The 27,704-nt window shown below is 39.3% G+C and overlaps 1 protein-coding gene across 1 annotated transcript; it reads right to left on the minus strand.

The window, feature by feature from the left end:
- Window positions 1-1,834: 1,834 nt before the first annotated feature.
- Window positions 1,835-21,620, minus strand: C23H1orf159 (chromosome 23 C1orf159 homolog). The gene is made up of 10 exons (XM_075172393.1): window positions 21,571-21,620; window positions 20,124-20,240; window positions 15,042-15,132; window positions 13,437-13,512; window positions 11,361-11,465; window positions 10,372-10,437; window positions 8,859-8,993; window positions 6,714-6,739; window positions 6,349-6,379; window positions 1,835-4,609 (listed from the first exon to the last, which is right to left on the minus strand). The coding sequence occupies exons 3-10, from the start codon at window positions 15,111-15,113 to the stop codon at window positions 4,512-4,514; spliced, it is 609 nt and encodes a 202-aa protein (XP_075028494.1). The 5' UTR covers window positions 15,114-15,132; window positions 20,124-20,240; window positions 21,571-21,620; the 3' UTR covers window positions 1,835-4,511.
- Between the last annotated feature and the right edge of the window lie 6,084 nt (window positions 21,621-27,704).

Genomic DNA, 27,704 nt, shown 5'->3' on the forward strand with positions numbered 1-27,704 from the left:
AGTTATCTACAAATCTCAGGTAGATGACAGAGCCTCAAGCTTTTGTATCAACTTAGGTATTCTTTCCTACTCTTCTTTCCTACTCTTCCATTCTCTTTGCCCATTCTCTTGTAGAGGGACAAGAGCAAAAACCTTATTGTTCCTTTCTCCCAATTAGCACCTAAGTTGTCCCCCACAGCTTCTTTTTCCACTCCCCTTCAATTTCTTCTACAGTTTAACAGCTGTCAGCCTTCAAATCTTACTGTCAGGAAGTTACAGACTTGCACCCGTAATCCCAGGTGTATTTCCAAGCAATGTTCCCAAGAAGCTTTTGACGGAGGCAGGGGAGAGAAAAAAACACCTGCAGAGAAAGACACAAGACAACCTCAGGACACAGTTTCTGTGAACTTTGCTTAATACCTAGGGGAAGGTAGGTTGAACCCAAGTCATTGTTTGCACAAAGCTTTATCACTTAATCTAGCAAACTTCATGCAGTTTCATACAGCAAAATACTTCGGAGTGTCTGTATGCAATATCATTTCTGTTTCATTCTTTATGCATATGACACCAGCCTTCTGGAGGGCCTATAACTGGATAACAGACTTAGTGAAACACAAGGTTTTAGACTTACAATTTTAAGAAGTGATTGTCACAGTCTTTCATCTACGATGCACTCACCTTCAGATGGTGTCATATGGATAAGGGAGACAGCTCCTCTCAGGTGCGCAAAATACAGTTTCAAATTATTCCCTGTTGTTGTACATCCACTTACTGCTCTCCCCAGTTCACTTACTGCCAACTGCACCTACTGAATTCAGTCAGGTGGCTAATGGCAAGGACACTTAGTATTTCCTCTTCCCAAAGGCTGTTATATTTTGGTGTGCATGGTGGTCAGAGTCCATTTAACTGACAAATCCACTTTTAAGTCTTCCTCTCCCAGTGGGATAATTTTCCAGGTCAATTTCTCTTTGTATGCGACACTGTCACCTTGGCTTTGACAACAAAGTTTATTAGACTTTCCACAGTGCACACACAGTAGGCATTAAAGCATTTGGCTTATCCTTCCTCATCAGCATACTTCACTAAAAGCAACATCTTTCTCATACATCAGGCTACTTCAGCTAGTTTTGTGAGGGAAAAGAGTATTGCTGAATTTTACTACTAGTATTTCAGACGAGATGGCTCAGCATCCCAACTTCTTTTGGCTCAGCTCTCGTTGTTATGGATTGTTTTGGCAACTGGAGTTAAGACCACAAGATATACTTGTAAGAAAGAAATCCAACAAGAGTACCAAATTCCCAGGGAGCAAAGGGAAAGGAAAAAAAGAACACACTTTCTGAAACTAATCAGAGATCAGATGGGGGAAGATAGCCAAACCCCCAAACCCAAGACCATAATCTTCCCTTCAGCTGATAAGAAATTATCCTGATTATCTCAACTTCTGGTACATTTGGCACTGTTTAGCAGCCTCCTCTTTTAGAGTTTTCTTGCTTCTCCTGTTATCTTCTTTGAATGAGATTTAAGTAAACATACACTAATGTAAAAATTCTGTCATTTACTAAAGCTACATTCTCTGCTAAAGAGTTACTTTCACACCACTACAGGTAAGACCAAGATGGGTGGCTTTTGCCATATGGTTATGGTTATGCATACGGCGTGAAGATACAGTCTGCAGAAGAACAGCCTGGCTATCCTACTGTAGAACTGGGCAGCACCATTCAGCAGACTTTTTTTTTTTTAACTTCAGTTCCAGTGGAGGTAACATAAGAGCTGCAACAATGATCTCCTTTGGGTGCTAATTTTGCTCCCTTCATTCTGTGCTTGAAAAGGAAACAGTGAATGACCTCCACAGTCATTTAAAAAAAAAAAACTCAAATATGTTTATTTTGGCACAATTTAAAAATATACAAATACATTCAATATCAGGGTTCATTAAAGCCAATTTTTTAAAATATATATACGTACGTATTATTATTTTGGAGGGAGATGGAAACCAAAACACCACATTACATATTTAATTTGACAGTGCAAACGAATGAGAAACTGTTTAGACCAGGAGTCCACTGTGTCAGACAGGAATAACAAAAGCTGAACAGTTCCTGAAACACAAAAAAATAGTAAAAATACCTGCTGCATTTAAAAGAGTTTGCTGGGGGGAGGAAGAGTATGGGAAGGGGAAGAGAGATGTTATCATTTAGAAAAACTTGACTGCACGGAAGTTAGAGCATTAGATGCTTGACATTAAACTAAGTTACAATATGCACTTGAGGATAAGGTAGGGTTCAGACAGTACAATGACATGAATGATCCTTCAATAATTTGTGTAGAAATAATATATTAGCAACTAAGCAATACAAGAATGCACTATCATTGACAGACCACAAGCAGAAACTCCCTGCTTTCAAAGGTGCAGTTTCTTGGCATTATTTGCATAGTTACTCCCTTTCCTCAGCGGTTAGGAAAATATTCAGCAACTAAGTTCAGGAAAAACCTATGACCTCCAGACACAATTTCTACCTGTGGAAAATCGCAGCAGCACAAAGATAAAAAGACATCAAAACGACAGAAACAAAACTGCCACCTCCTCAACTTGGGACATACGAACTATAAAGCACATTTCATATTGAAAACTGAAGGGTCTCAAAATGGCATTGTCTGCTGTCTTTAGTTTTGTCCAGTAGAACAAAAAATTTTATTTATCATTGTGATAGAAAGACAATCTCAAGTTTCTCCATACAGCAATTCAGGCTTTTTTTTGGCATGGGGACCTTTTAATGGTTTGTTCTTTATCCCCAATCTTGCCCTAGCTTGTTTGGATGCTACAAGAGATCTCATTACCTTGTAAGGAGAGAGATAAAAGTAAATACAACTGCACTGAAACTTACATAAAACCAGGTCTATTCAGTAAGATAAATATATCTCCTCCCATCCCAGTTCTCATCTTTTAGCTTCGAATAAGCTTTTAACCACAGAGAAAAGGGAATCTGGATCACAAGGTTTGGACTCTCCATATGGGTGTCATGTCAGCTCAAGACAGTTATGTTCACATTTTCCTGAAAAAGAGAACCGACTGTTCCAGTTTATGTTCATGCCAGTGGATGCTGATGAAGAGCTTCCAAGTAATTTATTTTAGGAGCACAGACCCGTAACAGAGTGCCAACTAAACCAAAACAGGCAATAACAACACAGGTAGGTGGGAATGCACAAGCTGCATAGTTATAATTTCACATATGGTGACAGTGACACTTCAACCAATTTAGCAACCCTAGGTTTTTCACTTATTTCCCAGTCACCCACTCTTCTGCCCATACCACTGTGCCCATTATGCTGATATATGTGTTCACATGGCAACAGAGTCAACCATACCAGGAAAAAAACTGGTGAAGGATAACCTAGCCAAAAAAAAGAATTATTTTACAGCTACTTCAATTTCCGGATCAAGTGACTACTGAGCCACACAACTAGCATAAGATGGGCAAGAACAAGCATCTGAGAGTGGGGGGCTATTTATGCTGGCACATTCACCAAAGAAATACTTGTTGAGCTCTGTCATAAGGTGCTGGCCTGCAGATGTCAGGCATGTTAATGAAGGGCTTGACCAAAGAAACCCCTTATTGCATTGGCAGAAATTCACCTGACCTCTCCAGTTCATCTCAATACTCACTGACATGTCTAACGGATACACAGCTAGCCTGCAGGAATTTTGGTTTCCCTTCAACTGCTGTGTTAAGGGAAGGAAGCTAGTGCAGACAGTCTTTGCAGGACAGACATAGCAGCCTATCAGTTACAAAGCCATAGCAAATGGCTCTTTATCCAAGGACTTAGCTGAAGCCAATTGGAAAGGCTTCTCAACAAATTCCCACACCTGGGATTGGACCCATACTGACCATAGCCTTCAAAAGCACCAAGAACAACAGTATCTGGATAGTGGGTCTATATTCACAGTTAAAAACCAGGGTCAGCTATGTCATAGGCTGAAGAGGATGCTCCAGGAGGCATCATTTTTTGCTTCAAAAGGATACTGCATGTTAGGTATTGTTATATTGTCCTACAATGTTAAAGCAGTGGCACTTAGTGTTAGCATTTACAAGTGGGTCCTTCAAACAAGTCCACATCCTTGCGTAACACAGTATTTTGTGTTGGCCTGCAGCTCTGGGACATTCAGCTCTGGGGACACAGAACACATCACAACACAGGAAGAAGAACGTGCCAAAACTGAAAGCATTTCGAAAAGAAAGGCAGATTCTTTAAGGATTTTAAACACAGCGTCTGTAGGAGACAAGTGAAACCACAGAGCTGGAATAGTGCATTTCAAGATCACCAAAGCAGTTCACCGAACTGGATGTAGCCTGCTATCAGTATCTTTGCATTAGTTCATTTCTCTGTTAACGTTTGGCACAAACCCCTTGACACAGTAATTTGGCTTCCATTTAGGTCAGCTGCTTGCGATGGTTTCCTGGCACTTCAGTGGATTCAGAAAAAGTTTCTTCGACACTCTGTACACTTATAAAGTCCTCAGTCAAGAATGAAGGCTAAACATTGCTGACCCTGGTTTCGGAAGAAGAGATCATAGCAGCAGATGCAGACGTCACTAGTGACCGTTCTCGTCTGACATATCGTGGCTTCCGAACTGAAATGGTGGGCACAGAAACATCATTAGCACCTGCTATATAAGCATGCCTTTATCATTAATTCATAACACTACATGCCATCCAACAATTCCAAGTGACCAAAGTCATTCTGGACCTTAAAAAAACCCCAAAAAACAAAACACAAAACCCCCTACATAGAGCTGATATAGCAAAAGTCCACAAATAAACTTTTTAAACAAGCTTCTAATGGCCTACTAAATAAGGTCATTGCTACTAAATTGCTCATTACAAACTGGCATTTCCATTATTTGGAAATACAGTAGCTTTCCATTTTCAGCCCTAACAAAAACCCCCACAACTGTACTTTCTTTTTAAAGAGACATATAAATTAATATAAGGAAATTAAGACTTTTCACAAGTAGCACTGGCTGTCAGTTTAACAGTCAGACCCAGACCAACTTCGGAACACATCTAAAAAATGTTTAAAAGCTAAAGACTGCATCAATAAAAATTAAATTTTCATTATACCATCTTGATTAAAAAGGCCTATGCATACATGAGAAGTGAGACTAGAAATTTTGCTGACCTTAGAAGGCCATGTTTTCTTAAGTTTTTAGAAGATTTGGTCTGTCTCACTTTTATGTCACCACAAGTTCTGTCATTGTCTTGAAAGTACATGGATCAAGCATAGAGACAAGATATTTTACTGTATTACCCTGGCCAAATAAATCCACTTTCCTAGCCACTCTAAATTAATTTCATGTATAGATACAAAATTTTCTATCATTTGCAAAATATCTCCTTTACTACCTACTTCTTTTCGAACCTTATTACATGGTCAGAGACACTTAAAAGAATGCCTTGCCTTGATTAGGTGTAATCCACTGCACTTTCAAATGTATTTTTTGGGAGAGTCATATTTAGATATTTCATGTTTTATTAGGCTCTCACGGGCTTAATAATAATATAAGAACAGCATGTACTATTTCCTAGAAGTAGCACGAATTTAGAAGCCCACCAAAAAGCAAGTTTTTGCTCTTGGATTACCCAGATCAGGTCTAAACCAGCAGATTAGAGTACAAACTTCTCAGTAATATTTATAGGTTGAAATTGTGAAAAATCAGGGAGGAAAATTGAGACAAGCTGATTAGATTAAATCTTCCCCAAGAAATAAGTTTCTGCCCAAGTTTCACATGTACTAAAAACGCACCTTGCCAAAAAAAGCCAACCTACAAACACCCCCCATACCACATACACAGAAAACGGTATATTCCAACAAGTCTGTGTTATTTGTTTCAAGAAGCTGATAAGCTTCAAATCAGCAAGCCTGAAAATGAGCCAACCTGGCACTGTCAAGAAGATTCCAATCCTGAAAATAGGTCCCAGACTGAATAATTTATTTTTGAGCACTTGTGAAAAGAATATTGCATCTACTGGTAAGACTTCTCTATTAGGATAGAGAAGTTGAAGATCTATTTTAGCAGCTGTCAAAGATCTATTTTAACATAAAGCACTCCATCAATACTGTGTGCCTACATTAATTAAAGCAATAAATCCTACCAAAAAGGTCTACTAGACAGATTTCATTGGATTTCTGTCCCCTCAACAGATTCCACAGTTCTGTACCAGGCTTTACAGGTAATTTTTTTGACTTGCTGTCTCTTCTTAGCATATCCACTTTGAGATAGTTTGCCTGCTTTTCAATAACGAGATGCATAAAAGAGAAGCCAACAGGTAAAATATTTGTAGCAGCATGCCCCAGAGAGCAGTTCCTCACCTGAAGAAGCTGGGGGAGGTATCATGGATGCCTGCATAATAGAAGATTGATCATGTCAAACAAAGCACCTTTTGTCTTTACAGTCTTTCATTAAAATATACAGGAACATTTTAGGGTTCCAATAATATTTATGTGTACATAGTCTTTCTTGGAGAAAGTAACTCAATAGAATCCATACAGTCAGTATTCATCTTTCACCTTTTTTTCCAGTTTTGACAAAGAACCCCAAAATATCTTTCATTTTTACTTCAGTCTCTCATACATCAAATTAAGTAGCTCCCTAATGAACTGTTAAAACTTTAAGCTATTGTTCATTTGATGTTTTATGCTTGCTTGTTCCTATTGGAAGCACAGAATTTACTTACTGTTTCACTAGGCTGGAGAACAGATGCTAAAAGAGAGAGAAAGAGAGAGACTAACCATCATTAATCTAGAAGGCTAGAACTGCTAGTTTTCTAAAAATACATGTGTGCAACAGAACAGTTCCATTGTTAAAAAAATAGTTTTGTTAAAGACTACCAAACCAGATCAGAACATTCAGAAATCCTATTAGTAGAATACATTGTCTGTAGGACTCTTCAAGATTAGAGATAAAGGGTTGCAAAGGTCTCCAAGAATGACTTATTTTGCTTTCAAAAAAGGTAGCCACAGCAGTATCTCTTTAGTATGAAGAAGCTTCAACAGCAAAAATGGCACTTTGAGCCAACTACCAGAAAAAGGCAGTACAAATAGAAAACAATTGAGCAGTGAAAGATGCAACCCTTTCATACAAGAGGTTGCTGCCTTTATTGGCCACATGATAATCATCATCCAGACAGAATGAAAGCTAACATGATAATAAGCCAGAGAAATGTTTCTAATGCTTCTCCTTCAAGGAGGACATCAATGCTTTAGCTCACTGGACCAGAGTGAACTATCAACACAAAATGTGGAAGTCAGACCAGTATCACTGAAGCCTCAGAGGTCTGGTGTCCTGCCAGCTTAGAATGTCATAGCACAACAGCTCTTGACCCACTTAAAAACTGAAGGAGAATCTTGTACTAACTAAATTTACTTGAAGACACATGCAAAAGCAACTGAGAGGCTTCAATATGGAAGTTGTGGTTAGGATACTAGCAGTTCCTGTGGCACTGATCAATTTAGACCTTAGGTAGCTACTGTTGTATACTTTTACATTAAATGATACCACAGGGACTGGAGTTGTGATGTTCCATGAAGTTACTATGACTGGATACAACATTCTTAGCCAAACAATGGAATTGTTTTGCTCTACCTACCCCCTTCTTTTTCTCTTTTTAAGCTTATTTCTATTGTGACAGTCTAGCTTGAGCTTGGTCATGTAAGACATAAATGAAAATAACAGGAGGTCTATTTGTTTAGCAGACCTAACCAGTAAACAGCTTTCTTTCAACAGAAGGAGCTCTAACACAGCAAATGCTGTGCTAGAGGTTGTCATGGGAATCATTCAAAGTGACTGCATAGAAGGGGCGAGACAGAGTCATAGATCAGCCTCAGTTTCATGCAAAACACTGGGCAAAATGGAGACATCAGCTTCCACATACTTTGCTCACCACCTCCCAGAAAGTGAAGACAAGTAAAATGTGGACACGTAGAACACAGAAACTGAAGCATCTGAAAGAGCCAGATGTCTACATAAAATCTTGGTGCCCTATGGCTAAGCGCATCCCAGATGTTCTTCCCCTAGCTTTTCTGGAATCACTTTGGCATGAAGTCAGGTCACTGCATTTTAGTTACATGGCTTCATTTCTCAGTAACAGGAACGGCAGAAATAAAAAATAAATTTCATTATAAAAAGAAAATCTAAGGGGTTAAAAAAAAATAATCAGGCAGTTAGCTCTTCCAAATCCCAGTAAATCCTGCATTTAGAGGGCAAACAAAGTTGAATGAATAGTGCAATAATGAGGAACCTCAAATTCCATTCCCTTTCCCTTGCTGCTGACACATCCATGGTAAGTACACTGCCCTTTAGTATTACAGTTCCCTTATCGCTAAATGAAGAACAACAACTGTTTTTTGTAAGGCTTTATAAGTGTCTGGCATTTTGTGTACTGAAATGAACATACTAAGTTCTACAAAAACGCCCTCTGTGCAAAAAGCACTGACTGATTTCTTTTCCTTTTTTTTTTTTCCCCCTTTTTGAAATCAGGTATCTAATATTCAGTGACAACTAACATCAAATATTGTACTCTGGCAAATCTTTGAAAGCTACAAAAAACAATAGCTGGATTAGTGAGAGATACTGTGTAATATGCACCTAAGCACACTTAGACTGAGAACAAACATCCTCTGCACTGCCATTAAAACATGATACTGTAAACACATAGCAGGAGAATTTTTTTCATTAGTTTGCATTGCTTTGAATTATCAAAAAGAGATAACAGTAGCTACATTAAGTTAGAACACTGACATGAAGAAATTTTAAAAGTTTTAAATTAAGAAACTGAGCAAAAGCCAAAACTTTAGAGATTAAGTAGAGAGAGGTATTTTACCTTTGTTTCTTCTGTAGAAAACATTAGGAAGTTTATTGGCACGTTTGAGGTAGAAGAAAGAAGCAACAGACAGAATCAGGAATAAACTGATGAAAAGTGTCCCTAAGATGAGAGAGGCTGCCACTTCTGGGCCCCCTGTACAAAAAAAAAAAAAAAGAGAGAAAAGACTATTATTCACTAGAAATTCCTTCTAATAGAAGGGTTAAACAAAAGATAACGACCAAGTTCCTGATATTCATAGGCGGAAAAAAAAACAGTGGGTTTTTTTTTTTAATATACAGACCGACCTCACCAAAACATTTGCAGACACCTTTCAATACTCATTTCGTAACATGAACAACTTCCCCAACCCCACCTGCCAAATGTCAGGAAAGCCTTAGTCTCTATTTTCCTAAAGATAGCCACAAATTTTTAATCCATTGTTCTGTTTCTTTTATATAACTTTCAAAACCAGTGCTGGGAGGCACTCAACATTAATATTGTCCTTTTATCCCTTAAATGAAGTCTCCTAAAGACAGAACTTGTCTTTATATATATATATATATATATATATACCACTGCCACAGTACACCCAGTATTATGTTTCCACAAAAGACTGATATAGAAACCATCCCAAGGAGGCAGACATTAGCAAATGGTGCCCTCCCTCGCCTGTATTCCGCCTTCCCTGCCTCAAAAAATGCTCTACGTATTTATTCTGCTGTTTTATTTGAGATTACGATCCCAAAGAGCAAGTATTTTAAGAAACAAAAGTTGTTTATGATCTTGTTGCAGACAAACTGGGACAACAGATCTATCTGACAAGCTCCGCTTGAAAAGTCCACATTCTGAGGAGCACTAGGTACTTCACGTCAAGTATACACACATGACAAGACAAATGTTAGAAAGGGATCAGCAGCACCCAAGTTTGACATGGCTCTTTAGCTTTCCTTTTTAAGAGCACTGATGATAAGCACTCCCCTGTAACACTAAATCACTTCATTTGGCATTCTATCTCTTGCTGAAGCGTGCAATGCTGCTATCTAAATATTCTCAATTTGTATTATTCTATACAGTGTCAAACAAGTATTTCTAGGAGATTAAACAGAAATGACTGGTCAGCAGTGATAAAATCAACCTATAGAAAGGCTAACCAAGATGCAACAAGATGCCTAACATGTTGCCTCACCCCTAAGAGCCAAAACTCTTGCAGCATAAGGTTCAAAACTCAAGTTATGGTGTTTCATAAATAACCAGCTCAACCTGTACCAGAAAAATCCCTTCAAGATCAGTAGGACAAGATGAAAGAACCATTCAGTAAAATACAGTTACCTCAAAATTCAACTCTAAGAATTATAAAAGATTCTTGTTGAGAACAAGCCAGAAAAAGTAAAAATGATACTACATTTAGAATAAAACGTATGCTACAGAAAAACATATTTTACAACTTGTTTCAAATGCCGTGTCATGAAGGGGCTGGTACGCAGTGAATAATCACAAAGCCTGCACTCAATAGCTATTTCCATTTACTCACCTACGTTCTGTATGAAAGGAGTTACAGTGCTTATATTCATTTGGAAATTCATTCCTCTGATACCAGCTGTAATCAAAAAGAATTTTTTAAAGTAAAATTTGACAAAAACTATAGATTTGTTGAAAAAATCTTGAAAAGGCTATTATACTTCTCAGCAATTATTTGGAATTGTGTAAGAATCCTGATTTCTCCCATGAAAAATTCATTCTTTATATCACTTTTGAGAATTTCAAAAAAAGGAAGCAAACAAACATCATCATAATTTGTCCAAAAAGAAAGTAATTCACTACTGCATTTCCCAGAAACTTAGATCAAGTTTCTTATCTCTTTCATTGAAAATATTTACAAGGAATTGAATGGTTCTCACCTCTCAAACAAAGCACATGCACAAAATGAATCTAGCCTTCTTAAAATAGATTTTTCAAAGAACTCAAGTACAGTCTGAGCTATTTTGTGCTTTGGAGAAGTCCCTAGCAAACACCCACAGCAAATGCCTTTTTCTTATAGCAGAGATTAAAACAGCCACAAAATTCAGTATTCACTGTATGTTTGATACAGGTCCTACCCTGTAAGTTTAATCATTTTGATGTTTCAGACTTTTCTTTTTTACTTTAAGAACTTACATTGGGCAGAATGATTTTTTTTTTTTTTAGATGTTGCATTTGGCTTTGCAGATTAGGTACTCTAATACATAATAAGATTTTGAGTTCCGCCCCCCTCCACCCCAGACTCTGGAATGGTTCCACAGCATTCTGCACAGTTTCTGCAAACTAGGTTTCAAAGTTTCCATAGGTTTTCTTGCATGTTCAAAAGCTCAAAGTCATATTAGGACTTTGGAAAAGGTTGAAGTTTTACAAAGGAGGGGGAAAAAAAAAAAAATCTGCAGCATTTGATGCCTTCTTGAACATTCTTTGCTGGACCACACATGCAAGAAGAGATCTCAGGACCAAAAAATACCCATCAAAATAAAGGGATGGTAAATGACTCACTATTTCTGCATTCAGTCAGATTATAAACAGATGAAACAGGAAGGGTTTCATTTTTGCATTTAATACAGCTGCTACTACCATCCTCATTCCATCGTCTGTAACAACCTGCATAAGAATAAGATGTAGAGAGGTTTGAAAACAACAAAAGTGACACTGGAGATATTTCCTAGTCTTCAGAAAGAGGTAGAGGCAACAGAAATTCTTCCATTTGGTCTACTGGTTACAAACATCTCCTGCTTCCTATTATATTACACAAGTTAAGAGGTTTTATTTCAAAGTGTTTATTCCAGAAAAGATACAACCTTTCAAGGGCCAAAAAGGAGCAAGTTACAAGTAAACAACTCCCAGAGGGCAATTTCAACATAGCTCTGTTCACTGCTTCACACATTCTAGTTTTAAGAAAAACGGGAAGCATCTAACAACCTGTAACTACCCTCAACAATACTAAAAGAAGCAGAATTTTACCATTTATTTTCAGAGGTCATACACTGTCAAAACAAAATTTAATGCCATTTGAATACATGGTATTGAAAATAGAAGTAGGCAGGGACAAAGATGCTAACAACCAGAAAGAGTATACTTGGATGAAAAAAGATGCTGGCGTCCCTATAGTCAATCACTTGAACTATGGCAAGCTAACAATATGAATACAGTCTTTTTCCTATGCCTTAGTCCTCTCAAGTATTGTACTATTTGTTTCACTTTAAGAAGAACCCAAGCCTGTTTAAACTATTTTGTGACAGATGGCGAGTGTTTTATATCAGTCACCCTACCATGCAGGCTGGAAACTGATTAAACTTTCATCTTGGCCTATGTCTTCAATGTTCAAAGCTCTCAATTTATGTTTAAATGCACATACTGCTATGTCTTTGTTACGAAAAAAAAAATTTAGGGCACATCTTCAATAACAGCTTCATTTAGTACAATAAAGCTGTGGTGGTTTCACTTGAGGCTTAGATTTGAGACATGAAGATTAGAAGGATATTCCTACTACATCATATTACAGTCTACATTTAAAGGAAAAAAAACCCCAAACTTACTGTGCTGGCTAAAATCCAGTTCTATAGAGCCTTGAGCCAAAGTGGTATCAATTATCCCATAAAGCAAACCATTAGTAAGGTGCTGATTTGAAAACAGCTCTGGTGCTATGTTTTCCTTAGAGAGAAGCAGCATGTTTGATGCCCACAGTAATAAATTACATCTGACATTTAATCTAAACACAAACAGACCCAATGTAAGGGCAAAGACTTTCTACAGTAATAGGAAGGAAGCATCAAAGCACTTATCTGACACCAAAGATATTGGTAGATTATCAGTTTACAATAAGATTTAAGAGAACACAATCCCGTAACTTGGAGACAATTGCTTAAACCATATCTAAGATCATTTAGCAGCAGAAATGAATGCACTAAATGAAGCAACAGTTAGAGAAACTAATGAAGCAGTGAAAATAGATGGGCTTAAAATGCTTTAACAACCGTCACAAGGAAGTGACTGAACCCAGAAGTGAACCCCAATTTATAAGTCACCAATTCTCTTGTTACTATGAGCTCTGAAGCCATTTTCCCACTTTTACTCTCTAATTTTAAATAAAATGGCATTAAAAAAAGACCACCCTTTTGCTACTGCTGGAAAGTGACAAAAGAAGTTTTTAATTCCATTTAGAAGAAAACAACTCCACATAAACAGCACAAGGAAGAATGAGGCATTCTGTGCTAACAAGACAATATTGAAATTATTCTTAATGCTCCCTCAGACACGCATTACAGCATTTTTGCTTTTTATGCTCATTATACGGGCTTTTAAGCATTTACAATAGCTCTTACATGATCCAACGGCACACTAAATAAAAAAGATAAAGAATAACCTTATTAATAGTTGTCTATTTTCCTTACCATGCAAGAACAACATTTGTGAGTCATAATAAGCATTACCTTGTGTATACAGAGGAAGACAGACTTCAATATGTACATGCGCTAATTATTTTGTTTTCACTCCCCAATTAATCAGGTGCTGTATTTTGGTGTTAACTGTCAAAAACAATCTGGAATTTTAATAAACAATGTCACACTATACCTGGACTGCACTGGTTGGTTATTGGACAGGAACTGTTTGAATCCAACATATCCACACAGCATTCTGTTTCTGAAACCTAAGAAAAGAAATTACATTACATTTCACACAGTTCTTAAGTTTACTAAAATGCTTCAACAAAAAATATCTACAAAGAACATAGAGGAATAAGCAGTACCTGCAGTTAAAACCTGCTGTAACTTCTTTTTGCATTAAGCAACCTTACAAGGAGAGAACAAGCTACATGCACCATCAAGCTGATTTTGACCTGGCAGGTGCTACCCAAACTAACACTTTGAGAACAAATGCACACTCTACGTTGGACAAAATCTCAAAAAACTGCTTTAGAAATATTCTTGCTAAATTCTTCAGTGAAGCACAGTTCAGAGGGGGTGTTATCCTTCCCACAGCACCACACAAATGCCCCAACAGATTTGCTCAGAAATACTATTGGCAAAATGACTGGCAAAACCTAGTTTTCACTGAATGCCCATATTGCAAGTGATGATAACATCTACATTCGGCAAAGCAATCCAGCAAAACTACAAAAGCTTCTTCCTTCAACATTGAATATAAAAGAATAACTTCACATATCCTGAAGGCATGTAGTTTATTTTTATTTTTTGTTTGTTTATATAAAAGCCAGTTTCAAAATTATTTACAAATTACAACAAGCTGCGACATAAGCTTAGAGATAAATGGTTGTTAGAAACTCTGTGGTTCTTTTGATAGATATTAGTAACATCCCATATAGACTTGGGCATATCCACTCTCTGAATCTGTACAAGAAAAATAAGCCACAAAACTCCCACGCCTTTTAAAGTTTTACAGGTACATTCCCCTAAAGAATATAGCAAGTCAAATCAGTCTTAAAAGGAATGAAGTATTCTTGGTCAAAAGTAACAAGATCTGACCTATATTCAGCCATAGAAGCAACTTAAATATACCTAACATGCACGGGCAGTATTATTCTGCTTATCAGCAAAACCCACCAAATTCAGGGGTGACAAAGATCAAAGCTATCAGGAGAAATGTTTGGGACTGTCAAAACTGAAATTAGTAGGCTGACTTCACACTGTTAGTCCATCATGGGGAGGTAGACTACAGTAAAGAACCAGAAGATCTATAGATAACATGCTTAAGACCAGTTTCTTAAAAAGTTTTGTTGGCTGAACTCTCCTGCAAGCAGAATTTTATACTCTGACCTTTTTCTGTGACTTGAAGCAGTGTTTGCTTCAGAGCTTCTCAGTCATTTGAAAAGCTAACTTTTGGGTATCCATGTTTTGGATTGCTTGTAGTTAAACTGCCAAGCAGCTTGAAAAGTGGTTTTTTGCTCATCAGGGTGCTTTTTCCACATGGTGTGAGGCATTATCAGTTGCATCCCTGCTAGCCTACAAGCACATGACTAGGAAAAATTCAATGCTTTAATAAGCAATCAGCCATCATAGCAAATTGACCCACTGTAAAAGTTTCAATTAATGACTGCTAGCAGTATAGGTCATTTCTGTTGAATTAGAAAGCCTTCTATAAACTGCAATGTGAGAGGAAAATAATCTGATCCTCCTGTTTTTATAGCGCCTAGCATGACAAAAACCATGAAGTACCTACCGAACTTTCAGTAGATTTGCTGGCAACTTCTGCTACGAGTCTAGTTAAGAGAAGGACATATGGCACCTCCATGCCCAGGAAAGACACACGTCTGAATAAGAACAGGGAAAGAAATTAGAATGTTTTATTGATGACAGAGAAGTTATGCTTTCCCTTTGTTAAGGAACTTTTGCCAACACATTCCTTTTATTTGAATGCAAAGGCCTTTAAATTAAATATGCCAGGGGGAATGACTTACCTTGGTTCAAGATACAAATTTGAGACATTCAGAATTTTCCCTCCAGCTGCAGAGGGGCAGGTTTCTGGCTATGGCAGACTGTGGTTGCTAAGAAACCAGGAGCCTTATCAGTCTGCTCCAAACTGGGCCATGCAGAGACTATTCCACACCCAGGATCTAAAAATCAATGTGATTGCAATAGAACGGTCACCGCCTGGCACCACCACTGATAAGCCTCCCCACAGTTACAGGCTCCTCTGGCCGCAGCATTGAACTGTGATGGATTTGCATCAGGACAGAGAGCACACGCCACTTGGAAAAGGCAATGCTGCAATTAATTTCTTCCATGACAGCACAGTCATGAAACATTAATGAAGTCTGTCTGTTAATAAGTAGTATTTCTCAATTGCCTGAGAACAGACCTTCTCAATGTGGAACAGAATATTGCGGACAGTCTGCTACAAGCCTTGCTTTTTTCCCCTCCTTTTTTGCCATATAACTCCATACATAACCTAAAGAAAGTCCACATTTCTTACATTAAATTGTTTGGATAAACTAAAAGGCGCTAAGTCATGCTTGATCTGCATTGTTCAGACACTCCCTATGTCAATATTATAATACCTGCCTATTCTTTAGTCAATATAGTGTTGAAGCCACATCCAGTTCTCAGGACTACTGTACCTGCAGCCTGGTAGCTTTAGGAAAACATAAGCCTTTCATATTATAAATAAAACATGGGGCCAGACAAGGCCCTCTAACCAAAGCTTAATATAGAGGAAAGCATCTGAAAGAAAGCCTTCAACTGTAGGGGAGAACTCCTTTAGTGACTCATTTCACAAACTGAAATTTTTTACCATTTTTGTTAAATAAAAATCCAGCGGATGAGTTTTAAATTACTGCAAAATAGGTATCATGACCCTTGGCAAGTTGTTTTTCTGAAGAACAAAAATCATTGAGCAGTTCCTATGATTGATTTAAAAAACTGAACGGAAATTACTTACACATAGCCTGTTGCATCAATGTCAAAATAAGATTAGTTCAGCTTGGTGGGAAAACTTATTATTATGCCCTGCTACCAGCTGAAAGCTCCAAGATCAAGGATTGAAAATCCTGAAAACCAAACTCCAGTCTTACTGCTACAACTAATTTCTACAGTTAGTGAGGACTGGGGCAGAGCAGGAAAAGCTTGCACTGTCATAATACCTTCCAATTTAAGCATAACAAAGTCTGTCAGCATCAAGCTGCAGCATCCATGATTTCATCAGTTCACACTTACGTACATGTAAATAAAACGACAGCTATACTAAAATGAAAAGCAGTCAATGTAAGTGCACTATGTGTGCGACGCTAGCTGACAAAGGCTGAGAGAGTGCCCGATTAGCCTTGCTGTTGGCAATGCAGATTATAGGAACCAAGGAACGTAAGCTGCAAGGAGCCTTTGTACATACAGAGATTCTCCAGAATGAGATAACTATGAGCTAGTTAGCTTTGGGAATGGTACCACCACCACATCCTGGAGTGAAAATTAGGATGGATTATGGCAGTTTACAGAACTGCTGGAAAGTGATGGCACTGCCAAAAACAGCAGGGAAAATTTAGCTTTGGGAATTTTACACAAGGATGGAAAGATACATTTCTAATCCACAGCTAAGCTCATAAACTGCTGACTAAAAAGCTTTAATGTTATTTTTCAACAATACCTGAGGTGACAAGATACCTCAAATGCAAACACCTGTTTTAACAAAAAGGTGAAGTTATCTCAGACGATGAGACAACCTTTCTAGAGTGCAGTACATACCCCCAAAAGCCAAGAACACCTAACTTACAGCTTTGACAGGAACAGTTTCTCCTTGAGCACATTTGAGCAGAACAGAAGCTACTTACAATTCAGTAAATGATTGCTGATTGTCATGGTTTAACCCCAGCCAGCAACTAAGCACCACACAGCTGTTTGCTCACTCCCCCCGCAACAGGGTGGGGGAGAGAATCCAAAGAGCAAAAGTGAGAAAACTCGTGGGTTGAGATAAAGACAGTTTAATAGGGAAAGCAAGAGCCGCGCGCACAAGCAAAGCAAAACAAGGAATTCATTCACTCCTGCCCACCAGCAGGCAGGTGTTCAGCCATCCCCAGGAAAGCAGGGCTCCATCACACGTAACGGTTACTTGGGAAGACAAACACCATCACTCCGAACGTCCTCCCTTTCCTCCTTCTTCCCCAGCTTTATATGCTGAGCATGATGTCATATGGTATGGAATATCTCTTTGGTCAGTTGGGGTCAGCTGTCCCTGCTGTGTCCCCTCCCAGCTTCTTGTGCCCCCCCAGCCTTCTCGCTGGTGGGGTGAGGAGCAGAAGAGGCCTTGACTCTGTGTAAGCACTGCTCAGCAGTAACGAAAACGTCCCTGTGTTATCAACACAGTTTCCAGCACAAATCCAAAACACAGCCCCATGCTAGCTACTGTGAAGAAAATTGACTCTACCCCAGCCAAAACCAGCACGCTGATGTAGGCCTTGCACTTACCTAGTTTGACAGAGAGCTTTCCACTTGTGTATGACAGTATAGGAGTACTTATATAAATGCTATGAATAATTCTGGTTTAGATCACATTGCGTGTAACTTAATTTGCACGTTTAAACTTTTAAAAACAGAGTTTTTTCTTTTTATGCCTTTCTATTGCGGTAAAAGTTGAATAACACAACTTCAAGATTTTTCAAGGCAGTCCAGCAGCGTCCAACGTTAAAACAATCCTCCGGATGTGCATAGGGATGGATGTATTTTAAACAAATACATACAGAGAGTTTGCCCTATTACCGATCAGTTTTCCATAATCTAGCTTCGGAAATAAGATATTGCTTCTTGGCTGAGAAAGACTTCCTCTGGGGAAAATAGAGTTGGTAAAGACATTTGCTCAAAAATTCTTCATCGTTTTGGATGCTATGCACAGATTTTTGTCAATAGCCAATTATTATAATATCTGCAAATACTAAGGAAAGGCAGATGAAAAAGGCATTTGTTTAAACAAGTGTATTCTTGTTATTTAGAAAAAATATTTATTTTCAGGAACAAGTCATTCTAAACAAGAAAACATTTGTGAAACTATCCACTTCCAAGTGCCCAATCCTCCTCTTTGTGAATGCAAATAGCTATACAGCATAAGCTCAATATTGGTTGTATGCCCATTCCTGAAATAAATGAAGATACTAATCAACAATACCGTTGCATTTATGGGCAGGTATTTAGTCACAGCCACTAGTGATTCAAACAAACTAGAACATCTGCCCTGCAGCTGTTCCAGTAGAAATAGGACACGAGATCTATTTGCCCTCAAATCATCAGCCAATATTTTTTATTTCTGTGAGAGAGAGAGACAATATCTAAGGGGGGGGGGGGGGAGAGAGATTATTTGTTGTTTGTTTGGTTTTTGTTTGAACCTGTAGTTTTAACTACAGGAAAAGGAAAGCAGAGATGAACAAGCTCCTTTAAAGCTTCCAAACATATTACCTATGTTATATTTACTCAATTTACATTTTACTCTAGGTCCCAGAGCCACTTCTTCACATCCTGCTGGATTCTCTATCGGCCAGAAAAAATTAGAAGCCTATTAGTATAACATTATATATAAATAACATCTGTCTGAATGAGGCAGAAATTCAAGCCATGAAAGTAACACTGGAAATCTACTTTTTTTTAGGGTAATGCCCATAAAAGATACCAGACAGACTTAAGCATCCATATTCTTTATATGTAATAATACAAATAACATATATAGTGTTCCTAAAGTCTAGTTGTGCCACACCACAGCAAGATTGGAAAAAGCTTGTGACTTGTAAGTCAAAGAATAAATCAAGTGCAGAACTTCCAAACAAGACAGCAACTTTACATAGGGATTTGTACTGTTAATTGGTCTCCCCATACAAAACCATGGAAGTAACACAACTCATTTTACTGCTTTCCAGACACAAGTCAATCCTAACCATTCTATTAAGAACCCAAACAATATTTTACACCATGATTTTAATTTTAGCAAGGAAAAAACTCTAGAGCCTCCAAGGCATTCAGTATACACGAATTCTAACCATGCCTCTGAATGAGGTAGCTGAAGTTTTAGTTTTTAAATTAAGTACACGAATTTGATCAGGATCAGACGCCCACAGCAAAACAATTTACAAGCCCATGGAATGTTTCATGTTTGGCAGAGTTTTCTCTTTGGATTATGGAAAAAAAGATAATGTCATGCACAAACTGGAGTCCAAATTAGAAAGCATTTATGCTTGAGATGCCAACACAGTTTTGAGAACACAGACATTTTAATTAAAACAAGTATTTCACACCAGAGTCCCACATTTGAAACAAATCTCAAATCACTGTCAACTTGCATCTCAAGTGCCACAATACACATAAGCTAAACACATCAAGATTCACTAAGTGAATTCTTCCTCTCGTTGCTTTTAAAAAAGAACGCAAACAATTAACGAACACTAAGCATTAGAAGACTTTTTCCTCCCACTCCTGGAAGCAAGTGTTCTTTAATTCATCTTTATGTCTACATTTTCCATACATATAGCTGCATATCTATTATTTCTGTTGTATTATCAGTATCTTTCTTGCTTAAAGGGTTGCTGGAGCATTGTTTGAGCAAGGTAATTTTTTCAGGTACATGGAAAAAGATGGCAGTAAAAAGAAACATTGCCTAAATTTCAGGTGGTTTTATAATTCACTCAGCAGATCAGAGTTTGAAACTACAGCACACTCATTCTGCTGCCAAAGGCTTCTTAATTCTGATGTGACCTTGAATTAGTCACGATAGAACAGAAAAGTCAAAATGCAGCCTCACAAACAACTTGTAAAGGCCTAAACTCTCACTTACCAGCTCCTTCAGAGGTATGCACTAGAACACTGCATCTTCCTTAGATAACACTGAATGCTTGTGGTATGTGGTTTACTGCTAATTTCTCATTGACGCTGCAACTGTTTCACAATAAACCTGCACGGTAGAAGAACAGATACGGGTTGTGCTTAGAACAATCTTTTTTAAATTAAAGCTGAAGGAGGACTTGTTTTTCCAGCTTTCGTAACATGCACCCGTGAAAAGAACGACTATCCCTACCCTTACATCAAAATGATTATGTAATAGGCCAGAAACCAACAATTAAAAATACACACCTTCCACTCAAGATAATGAAGATATCTACTTTAAGCTAGGCTTTGCTTCAAAAGCAGTTACATACCTGGAAGGTGCCTAGAGCAAACACTAGTTAACACCAACATTTACTGCTGTTCAGTCAACAGGAGTTTGGCAGTAACACATTCTGCTGTTACTGTGGTCGTTGCAGCCTTAAAAACTAAGAGCAGAGATGAACACTGGTGCAATCTGGTTGCCAGTAGTATAGCTATACACTACAGGGAAAGATGCTTTGGAAACTGAACATATGCATGGACCGTTTAGGTCCCGCTCCCCCTCCCCCCCCCGCAAACAGTGCAACAGAAATCTGTGTTATAGGGGTACATATTTCCTTGAAGTTTATCCAGGGAAAAAAAAAAAAACCAAACACGCAAAACCAAAAAAACCACTAAACACCCACAACCCTAAAAAGTCTCAGATTGCCAAAAACTGTAGTAAACTGAGTTAGTTTATTAGGAAAAAAGTATCCAAAGTTTTATTGGACCATGAGAAAGAGATGATTCGTTTCCAGACGTGTCTCGAGAATGCCGCACTTCCACGTAAAACGTACCAGGAACCAAGGAGCCTTGAAAAGGCTGGGCAAGAATGAGGAACGAGGGGCGAGTCTTCCCCAGCTTTACCCTACATGGCAAACCATCGCCGCTGCCCCCTCACACACACACACCCCCCCCCGGCCCCGGCGAGAGGGTCGGGGGCTTTTTCCGCGGCAACGCGCCCTCCCCGCCCGCTCCGCGCTCCCGCCGGCTGCACCGCTCGGTCAATACGTTTCTGCCGCCGCTGCCCACCCCGGGACGCCACTCGGGGGCCGGCCTCAACACCCCTCCCTACACCGCCGCCTTCACCGGCAGCGGGACACCAGGGGGTTGAAGGGGCCTGGGCCGCGGCTGGCAGATCGCTCCCCGCCCGGCGGCGCTGGCAGGGCCCGCTGCCGCCTGCGGCCGCGCCGAAAGCTGCAGCGGAGCCCTCACCGCCTCGCCTCACCTGCCCGGCGGCGCCTCCCACGCCCCGAACAATGGGGCAACGCCCGGGGGTTCGCCGCCCTCCGGGGCCTCGCCGCCCTCCTTCCCTCCCGCCGTCCCGCACCCCTCCGCCGCCTGAGGGAACTGGCCACCCTCCCCCGCTGCCTCCTTACCTGAGGAAGCAACCTCCGGCAGTACAGGCGGCAGGTTCCCTTTCGTACCCCCCGCCCTCAGGCGGCGCCCTGCCCGCTCCTTCCCACGGCGCCCTGGGAATTGTAGTTCCCCGTCTGCCGGCCGACACGCAGGTTCCCCGAGGGGGCCGTTCGCTCGGAACTACAAGTCCCAGCAGCCTCCGCGCCGCGCCCTACCTGTGCCCTCCTCCCCGCAGGTAAATCCCCTCCCTCAGCCCTTTCCCGGAGCGTCTTCTCCAGCGCCGCTCTCCTGCGCGCGGTGCCTCCTGGGAAAGGGAGTCCCGCGTCCGGAGACAGCCCGAGGAACAGGCCGGCCCCGGCACTGCAACTCCCGGTGTGCCTCGCGCGGGGGCGGCCATTTTAGGCGTTGCTTGGCGACGCAGACGCCCCGGGAGGGACGACGGGAGGGAGAACGAAGCCGCAGGTAGGCGGGCGGGAGGCGAAGGCCTGTTCAGCCGTCCCTCGAGTCTTCTGCCAAGTGGGAGGTATCACGCTGAAAGGATTAAATATTTCATTAAAGAAGTGTCAGGATAGGGGACACAAGGAGGCTACAGCACGCCCGAACTCCTCCCAAGCCTTCACACGTTACAGAGGTCCTTTGATATCGCCTGACGGCAGCCTCCTGACAAGCACCGGGATTTCGGAGAAAGAAAGGAAGCCTCGAGAAATGCAGGGCAATGCTCAGGTCCAACAGGGTGACACCCACCGCAGAGCTGCTCACCTAAGCATGCTGATACCATCACGTCTCAGCCCAATTAACAACTACTGCTGGAATGTGGCAGAAAGGGCAGGATCTTTTGGCAAAACTAAGACTTGAAACAGGAGGCAAGATAAAAGCTGCACTGCTGATCTGAAATCTACGCCTTCGTGCAACAGAAGTTACCTAGCTCTTGAAGAGGAGAATTAAAATCTGTTCCAAGTTTAAGATGGCAGTACATTTTGTAACAAGTTTAAAATACAAAGATTATAGACAATGCCAAATGTCATTTGGGTAAAGACATCAATTCCATAGAATGCTTTTTTCTAATAAAAGATTTTGACATATTTAAATTCTTTGAAAGTTGCTCTCTCCTGAACCACATATGGAAATATTTTTTCCAATAAGGAAGAAACTACCCAGTTGAGTGTAATAAAGAATAAAAATATTTACCAAGAAAGTTCTTGTTCAGTTTTACTGAATATTTATATAACTGTGCAGACGAAAACTAAATGCAGCTCTTTACAAATTTCCTAATCTGGATACCTCAGAAGAAGCACAATTTACTGTGATTCTTTTCTTTTCCAAAGTAGGTGCAATGTTTCAGGGCAGAACCTAGAATCTCAGAGAAAGACTTAAGCGCACTACTTATTCTCAAGGCTGAAGAAGTCAGCAGGAAAAAGTTTCACTGAACTTTTGATGCAGCAGTCCTAGAGTTTCTCCCACACAGTGTGGATATATGGTATAATTCAGTACACTCTGCTAAAAAGAGATGAAAATGGGGAAAGTGGGTGGACAGACTTGTTTGCTTTCTGCTCTTTGTGTGTAGCACCCAACGATACACAGAATGGAGCTTCTGATAAATATACAGAGTAGCTAAAGTGCTGAAACTGCAAGCGAATTGTTATCATTGGTTTCATTTGCGGTTACACAGAACTTTCAGAGATGCATAATTCACACATTGGCAGAACAGTTAAAACGATTCTCAAATACCTTTGGATTCAGTGAGTTACTGGATGCAAAACTACACATAAAATTATACTATGACAAAGTAGTTTGGCTTAAAAGCACTGCTTCATCTCAGTATCAAATTCATCCTTATCTCTTCAAAGATTAAGCCTTCTGCCTTTTATTCTGTTCACTAGCTATGAAACTTACAATGACTTCATAGCCAGGAAAAACATGTCTCGCCTTCTTTTCTTAGCTGCATATTGTGGCTTGCATTACTTCGTAAATGTGTCACTTGAAATTTGTTCTGCAGCTTTGTAAGCTTTTTGTTATCCCTTCCCACTCCAGCCTTCTATCGGCATTTCACAAAATAAGACACTTGGCTGAATACATAGTGTGACAGTGTGATTGGAATTTTTCTTGCCTAACAGATTCAATACATGTAAGAGGCTGTGATTTAAATCCTATGAATAGTTTAGTAGTTGACACCCAAACTTATTACATTTCTCCATAACCAGTTACGCTATAAAACTCAGTATCTTTCTCTACAACATGCCTGTGCAGGACAAGATATGCTACTTTCAAGTTTATAGATGGAGGAAGGAAAGGTAGAAATTGTGAGTTTTGAATTTAGAGTCAACAAATTCTTAATTTACAAGGTAGAAAAAAGTTCTACACATGGACAGGCATAGCTAGTTTTTTTGGTGGTTTTGTTTGTTTGGTTTGGGGTTTTTTTTTTTTGTTTTTTTCCATAATTCAGAGGGCAGCACTGCTGTGAAATAGAATTGCTGGAAAAGAATTGTAGATGCTGGCAAAAAAAATGAATACACTAAATATCTGTCTTTCTGACTGGTCCCATAGTTATTGCCACTGCAGCACTAAAACTAAAGTGCAGACCTTCAAAATTAGGTTGCTGCTCACAAGCACATATTTACCAGAACAAAAGAGTGAGTAAATGAACGGGACATACAGTTCAAAGAGCTTTTTGCAGTGACCTTTCCAATCCGAGGGTGGGGGGGAAGGGGGAGATTATGGAAAGTTTCATTGTGTGAAAGTGCAAGCTACTATGACAATTAACTACAACCAGATTAATATAATTATTTCCAAATGTGTCTACTATACCTCAGTGTTTTTAAAATAATTCTTACTGTATTGAATTATTCCATTCAGCTCTGTTTATTAAGGTTTTCTCTCACACAACATGTCCAGACATCTCTTCAAAGTGATGTTGGCAGACATAATTTTGCAGTGGTTTTAACTGTTACATATTGTTTTGAGTGCTTGGCAGAAAAGGTGTCAAAATTAACATTCCTTTACTACACAGAGAATTACAAATTGCTGCAAAATAAACAATACTATTATTGCATGTTACTTAACGGAAAGATCTAATTATCAACTCTATTGACAGGTCGTGAGAAAGGAAAACAAAATACTCTTTTAGATCATATTATCCATTTTCTCTGTAGGGTATTTCCAGTATATCTGTGTAATATGTAGGCATCTCCAGAAATTTGTATAGCTGGGAGGAAACCGCACGGTTTCTGCTATGTTTAGGAGGTACTTGAGCATCCTGCAAGTTTAAGTCTAGCCTTGCTTTTGCAGTGGTTATATTAATTAGATTTCTGTACTCAGCTTCCTGACTTGTCTCTTTCTGCACAACAGCCACTAAAGCGTTCTGTCATTTAGACTTCCTGATCTGTGGCTTTTAACAATTTGTTGAGGCAGTTACCAAGATTTCCCTAAAAGACAAAGCAAAAACACTCTCACTTTGCATGTTACATAGCAGCGCTGAAACAAAGCAGAACACACAGTGCAGTTATTTAGGCAATGACTTTCTTCAGAGACATTTCTGTGCAACAGCTGCTGTTACAGACAGATGTTCTGCAAGGTTGCTGAAGGCACGCTGGCAGCTAACCTGACTCCTTTCATCCACGGCAGAGACGATGACCAGCTGCTTTCCGATATTGCTGTCTGAAAGGATGCTTTGGTAGATTTGGGGAATGGGGATGAGACTACGGGTTGTTGTAGAAAGCTGGATGCCTCCGAGCATACTCTATTCCTTATTTCTTTGACCAATGACATTTTTCAGTGAATACCATACCCTTAAGGAAAAAGCTTGGAATATTGACTCATGTGGAGCATAACACCATCTGTACCAATGCTGACAAGTTTTCCCAGCTCTGACTTACTATACTTCTAGTAAATTAAAGCATCAGTTCTTATAGGTACTCGCTCCTATTGAAACTGCCCCAAATCAGTCATTGTCTTTAATCTTCAACTCTGGAAATTCTATCTATTAGGCTGTTTGCCCTGACAGTGCCTCTAAATAACATCATCTCAAATACCCAGGGTTTCTCTGCACTAAGCAAGCACTGCTGATTTCATATTGACAGTTTCAAAGGTCTGCTTTTAACCAAAGCAGGAACAGGAAGGCTTAAGCCTTTTCTCTTTCAAATCAGCTTTAAATGATAAAAGTCTATTGGTAGATGTGCGTTAATATTAAGGAAAAGCGCAAAAGCTTTCTGTTTTTAAGAAGAATATACAAGTTATTTGTAAAATTTGTAATAGGACTCAAACAATGCATACCAGATGGTAAATGATACTCCCTTTCACAAGTACATTTGCTCATCCTGCGCTTTTCCTGGAAGATTACCTGGGTGGCACACAGCTAGGCAGTCAAGCAGAAAGTTACTGCTTTTGAGCAGATATGACCTACATAGAGAAGTAAAAACATTAGTTGCCTTGTGAAGAGAATCACTGCTAGGATTGGCATAATTTTATGGTCTGCTAATCCACTGGCAATATTTCTGTTAACTGAGGAAACCCTCTTGATATATCCCTGACACATATAGCACCCCTTCAGAACTGTATTGTGATTGGATAGATTGAGGCAGTTTAACAGGTGTCATTCTAAAATTACTTAACTGTTAATCGAGAAATATGAAGAGGGTTCCCTGACTTATCATTGTATGATTTATGGGAATTGAAGACCTCCTTGAGAAACACCTTTCCGTCAAGCCAAAGGATATTTCAAATGTTAGCCATTTGAACTAAAACACATGGGTCTATCCACTGCCATGTATGATGCTCCTATCAAGCAGAAGCCCTTTGCTTAAGATTTTCTGCTCCCAATACACCCTTTACTGCTTTCATTTGCTAACTTTTTGGGGAGAGGGGAAGGCGGGGAGGGGGCAATTCCAGAACAATTTTAATGGACAGTTTGAAACTAATGTAGTACCATCAAAGTACCTTGCTCTACTATTATTGTTAAGCTGGGATTTTTCATACTACGAGGATGAACATGCACATCACTTGACTTACCAGCTGTATTTTATTTACAAGTTTCCTTTAAACATTTTTTCCGTTAAAGCAGTGCTCTAGAAAGGAAAATGAAATCACAACCCCTTTTTATGGTAAATCCTGAAAGTTTAAAAGTAGAAGATAAATGAAAAGCAGTCACAGACTTGATGCATACAGGAGATGTTTCCAGAGTTCAAAAGAAAACAACAGATGGACATAATAGCTGTCTGGGTTACAGTGGGGTATGAGATAAGCAATTTGCAGCTACACGTAGTCTGATAATGAATAAAAGGCATTCAAAAACAACAAGGAATTATTCTTATGTCCAAGGTTGCTATAATTTATGAAAGAAGAATTCAAGTCCTTTTTTTTGCAAGCTAGAACCACCCTGTATTACCTTCCTGCCTGTTAATTTCACAGTGCAAACTTAGAAGTACCTTTCCGTTTAAAATATTTTGTGAGCCTGTATTTAAGATATACCAGCTGAAATTCAAGTTTTATCCTGAGAAATACAGCTAGAAAGAACTGAAGATAAAAACCCACGAGAACAAAAAGCAGCTGAAGAAAATTTGATGAAGTATTAATGAGAATATTGCATCGAAACGGAAATTGTTCCTGCTTAAAAAACAAACAAACAAAAAAACCCCAAAACAGTAAGGTCAGAAGCATACAACATTGTCCTTGTTGATGGTAAACCTTCTTTCTGTTCAAAATACGGAAACCAATGCTCTATAACTATGTTTACTGTAGAAAGTATCGCCACACTCTCACGGGCAATCTACTGCTGTGCTTGTGGTTTTATTGACACCAGTGGAAAGCTAGGAGTTATTGTAAGCGTACCGCGTATCAGATAGCTAAATGGCTTTGCCTAGGTAATTGCCCTACTCTCATTGTAATATACAAGTAAAGAATAGAAGCTTGAAAACTTCTCTTTTGTACAGTGCTTTTCAACCGTTTCTGATTTTCTGTTTTTTTCTGCTAATTCAGGTGTAGAGTCCTTTATGAAGAATTCCTGCATAGGAGAAAATACCTTTGTTTTTCTTAGCTAAATACTGATATTTAAATCCCTTAAAAGTAATCTGCACATTTTCAGATATCTGCAAACCACAGATTAGGTACCATAGGCACAGCAATTTTATTCTGCAAGGGGCTGTCATTATTATGGCTTGCT

The sequence above is a fragment of the Calonectris borealis genome, chromosome 23 (assembly GCF_964195595.1).
Source record: "Calonectris borealis chromosome 23, bCalBor7.hap1.2, whole genome shotgun sequence".
NCBI lineage: Eukaryota > Metazoa > Chordata > Aves > Procellariiformes > Procellariidae > Calonectris > Calonectris borealis.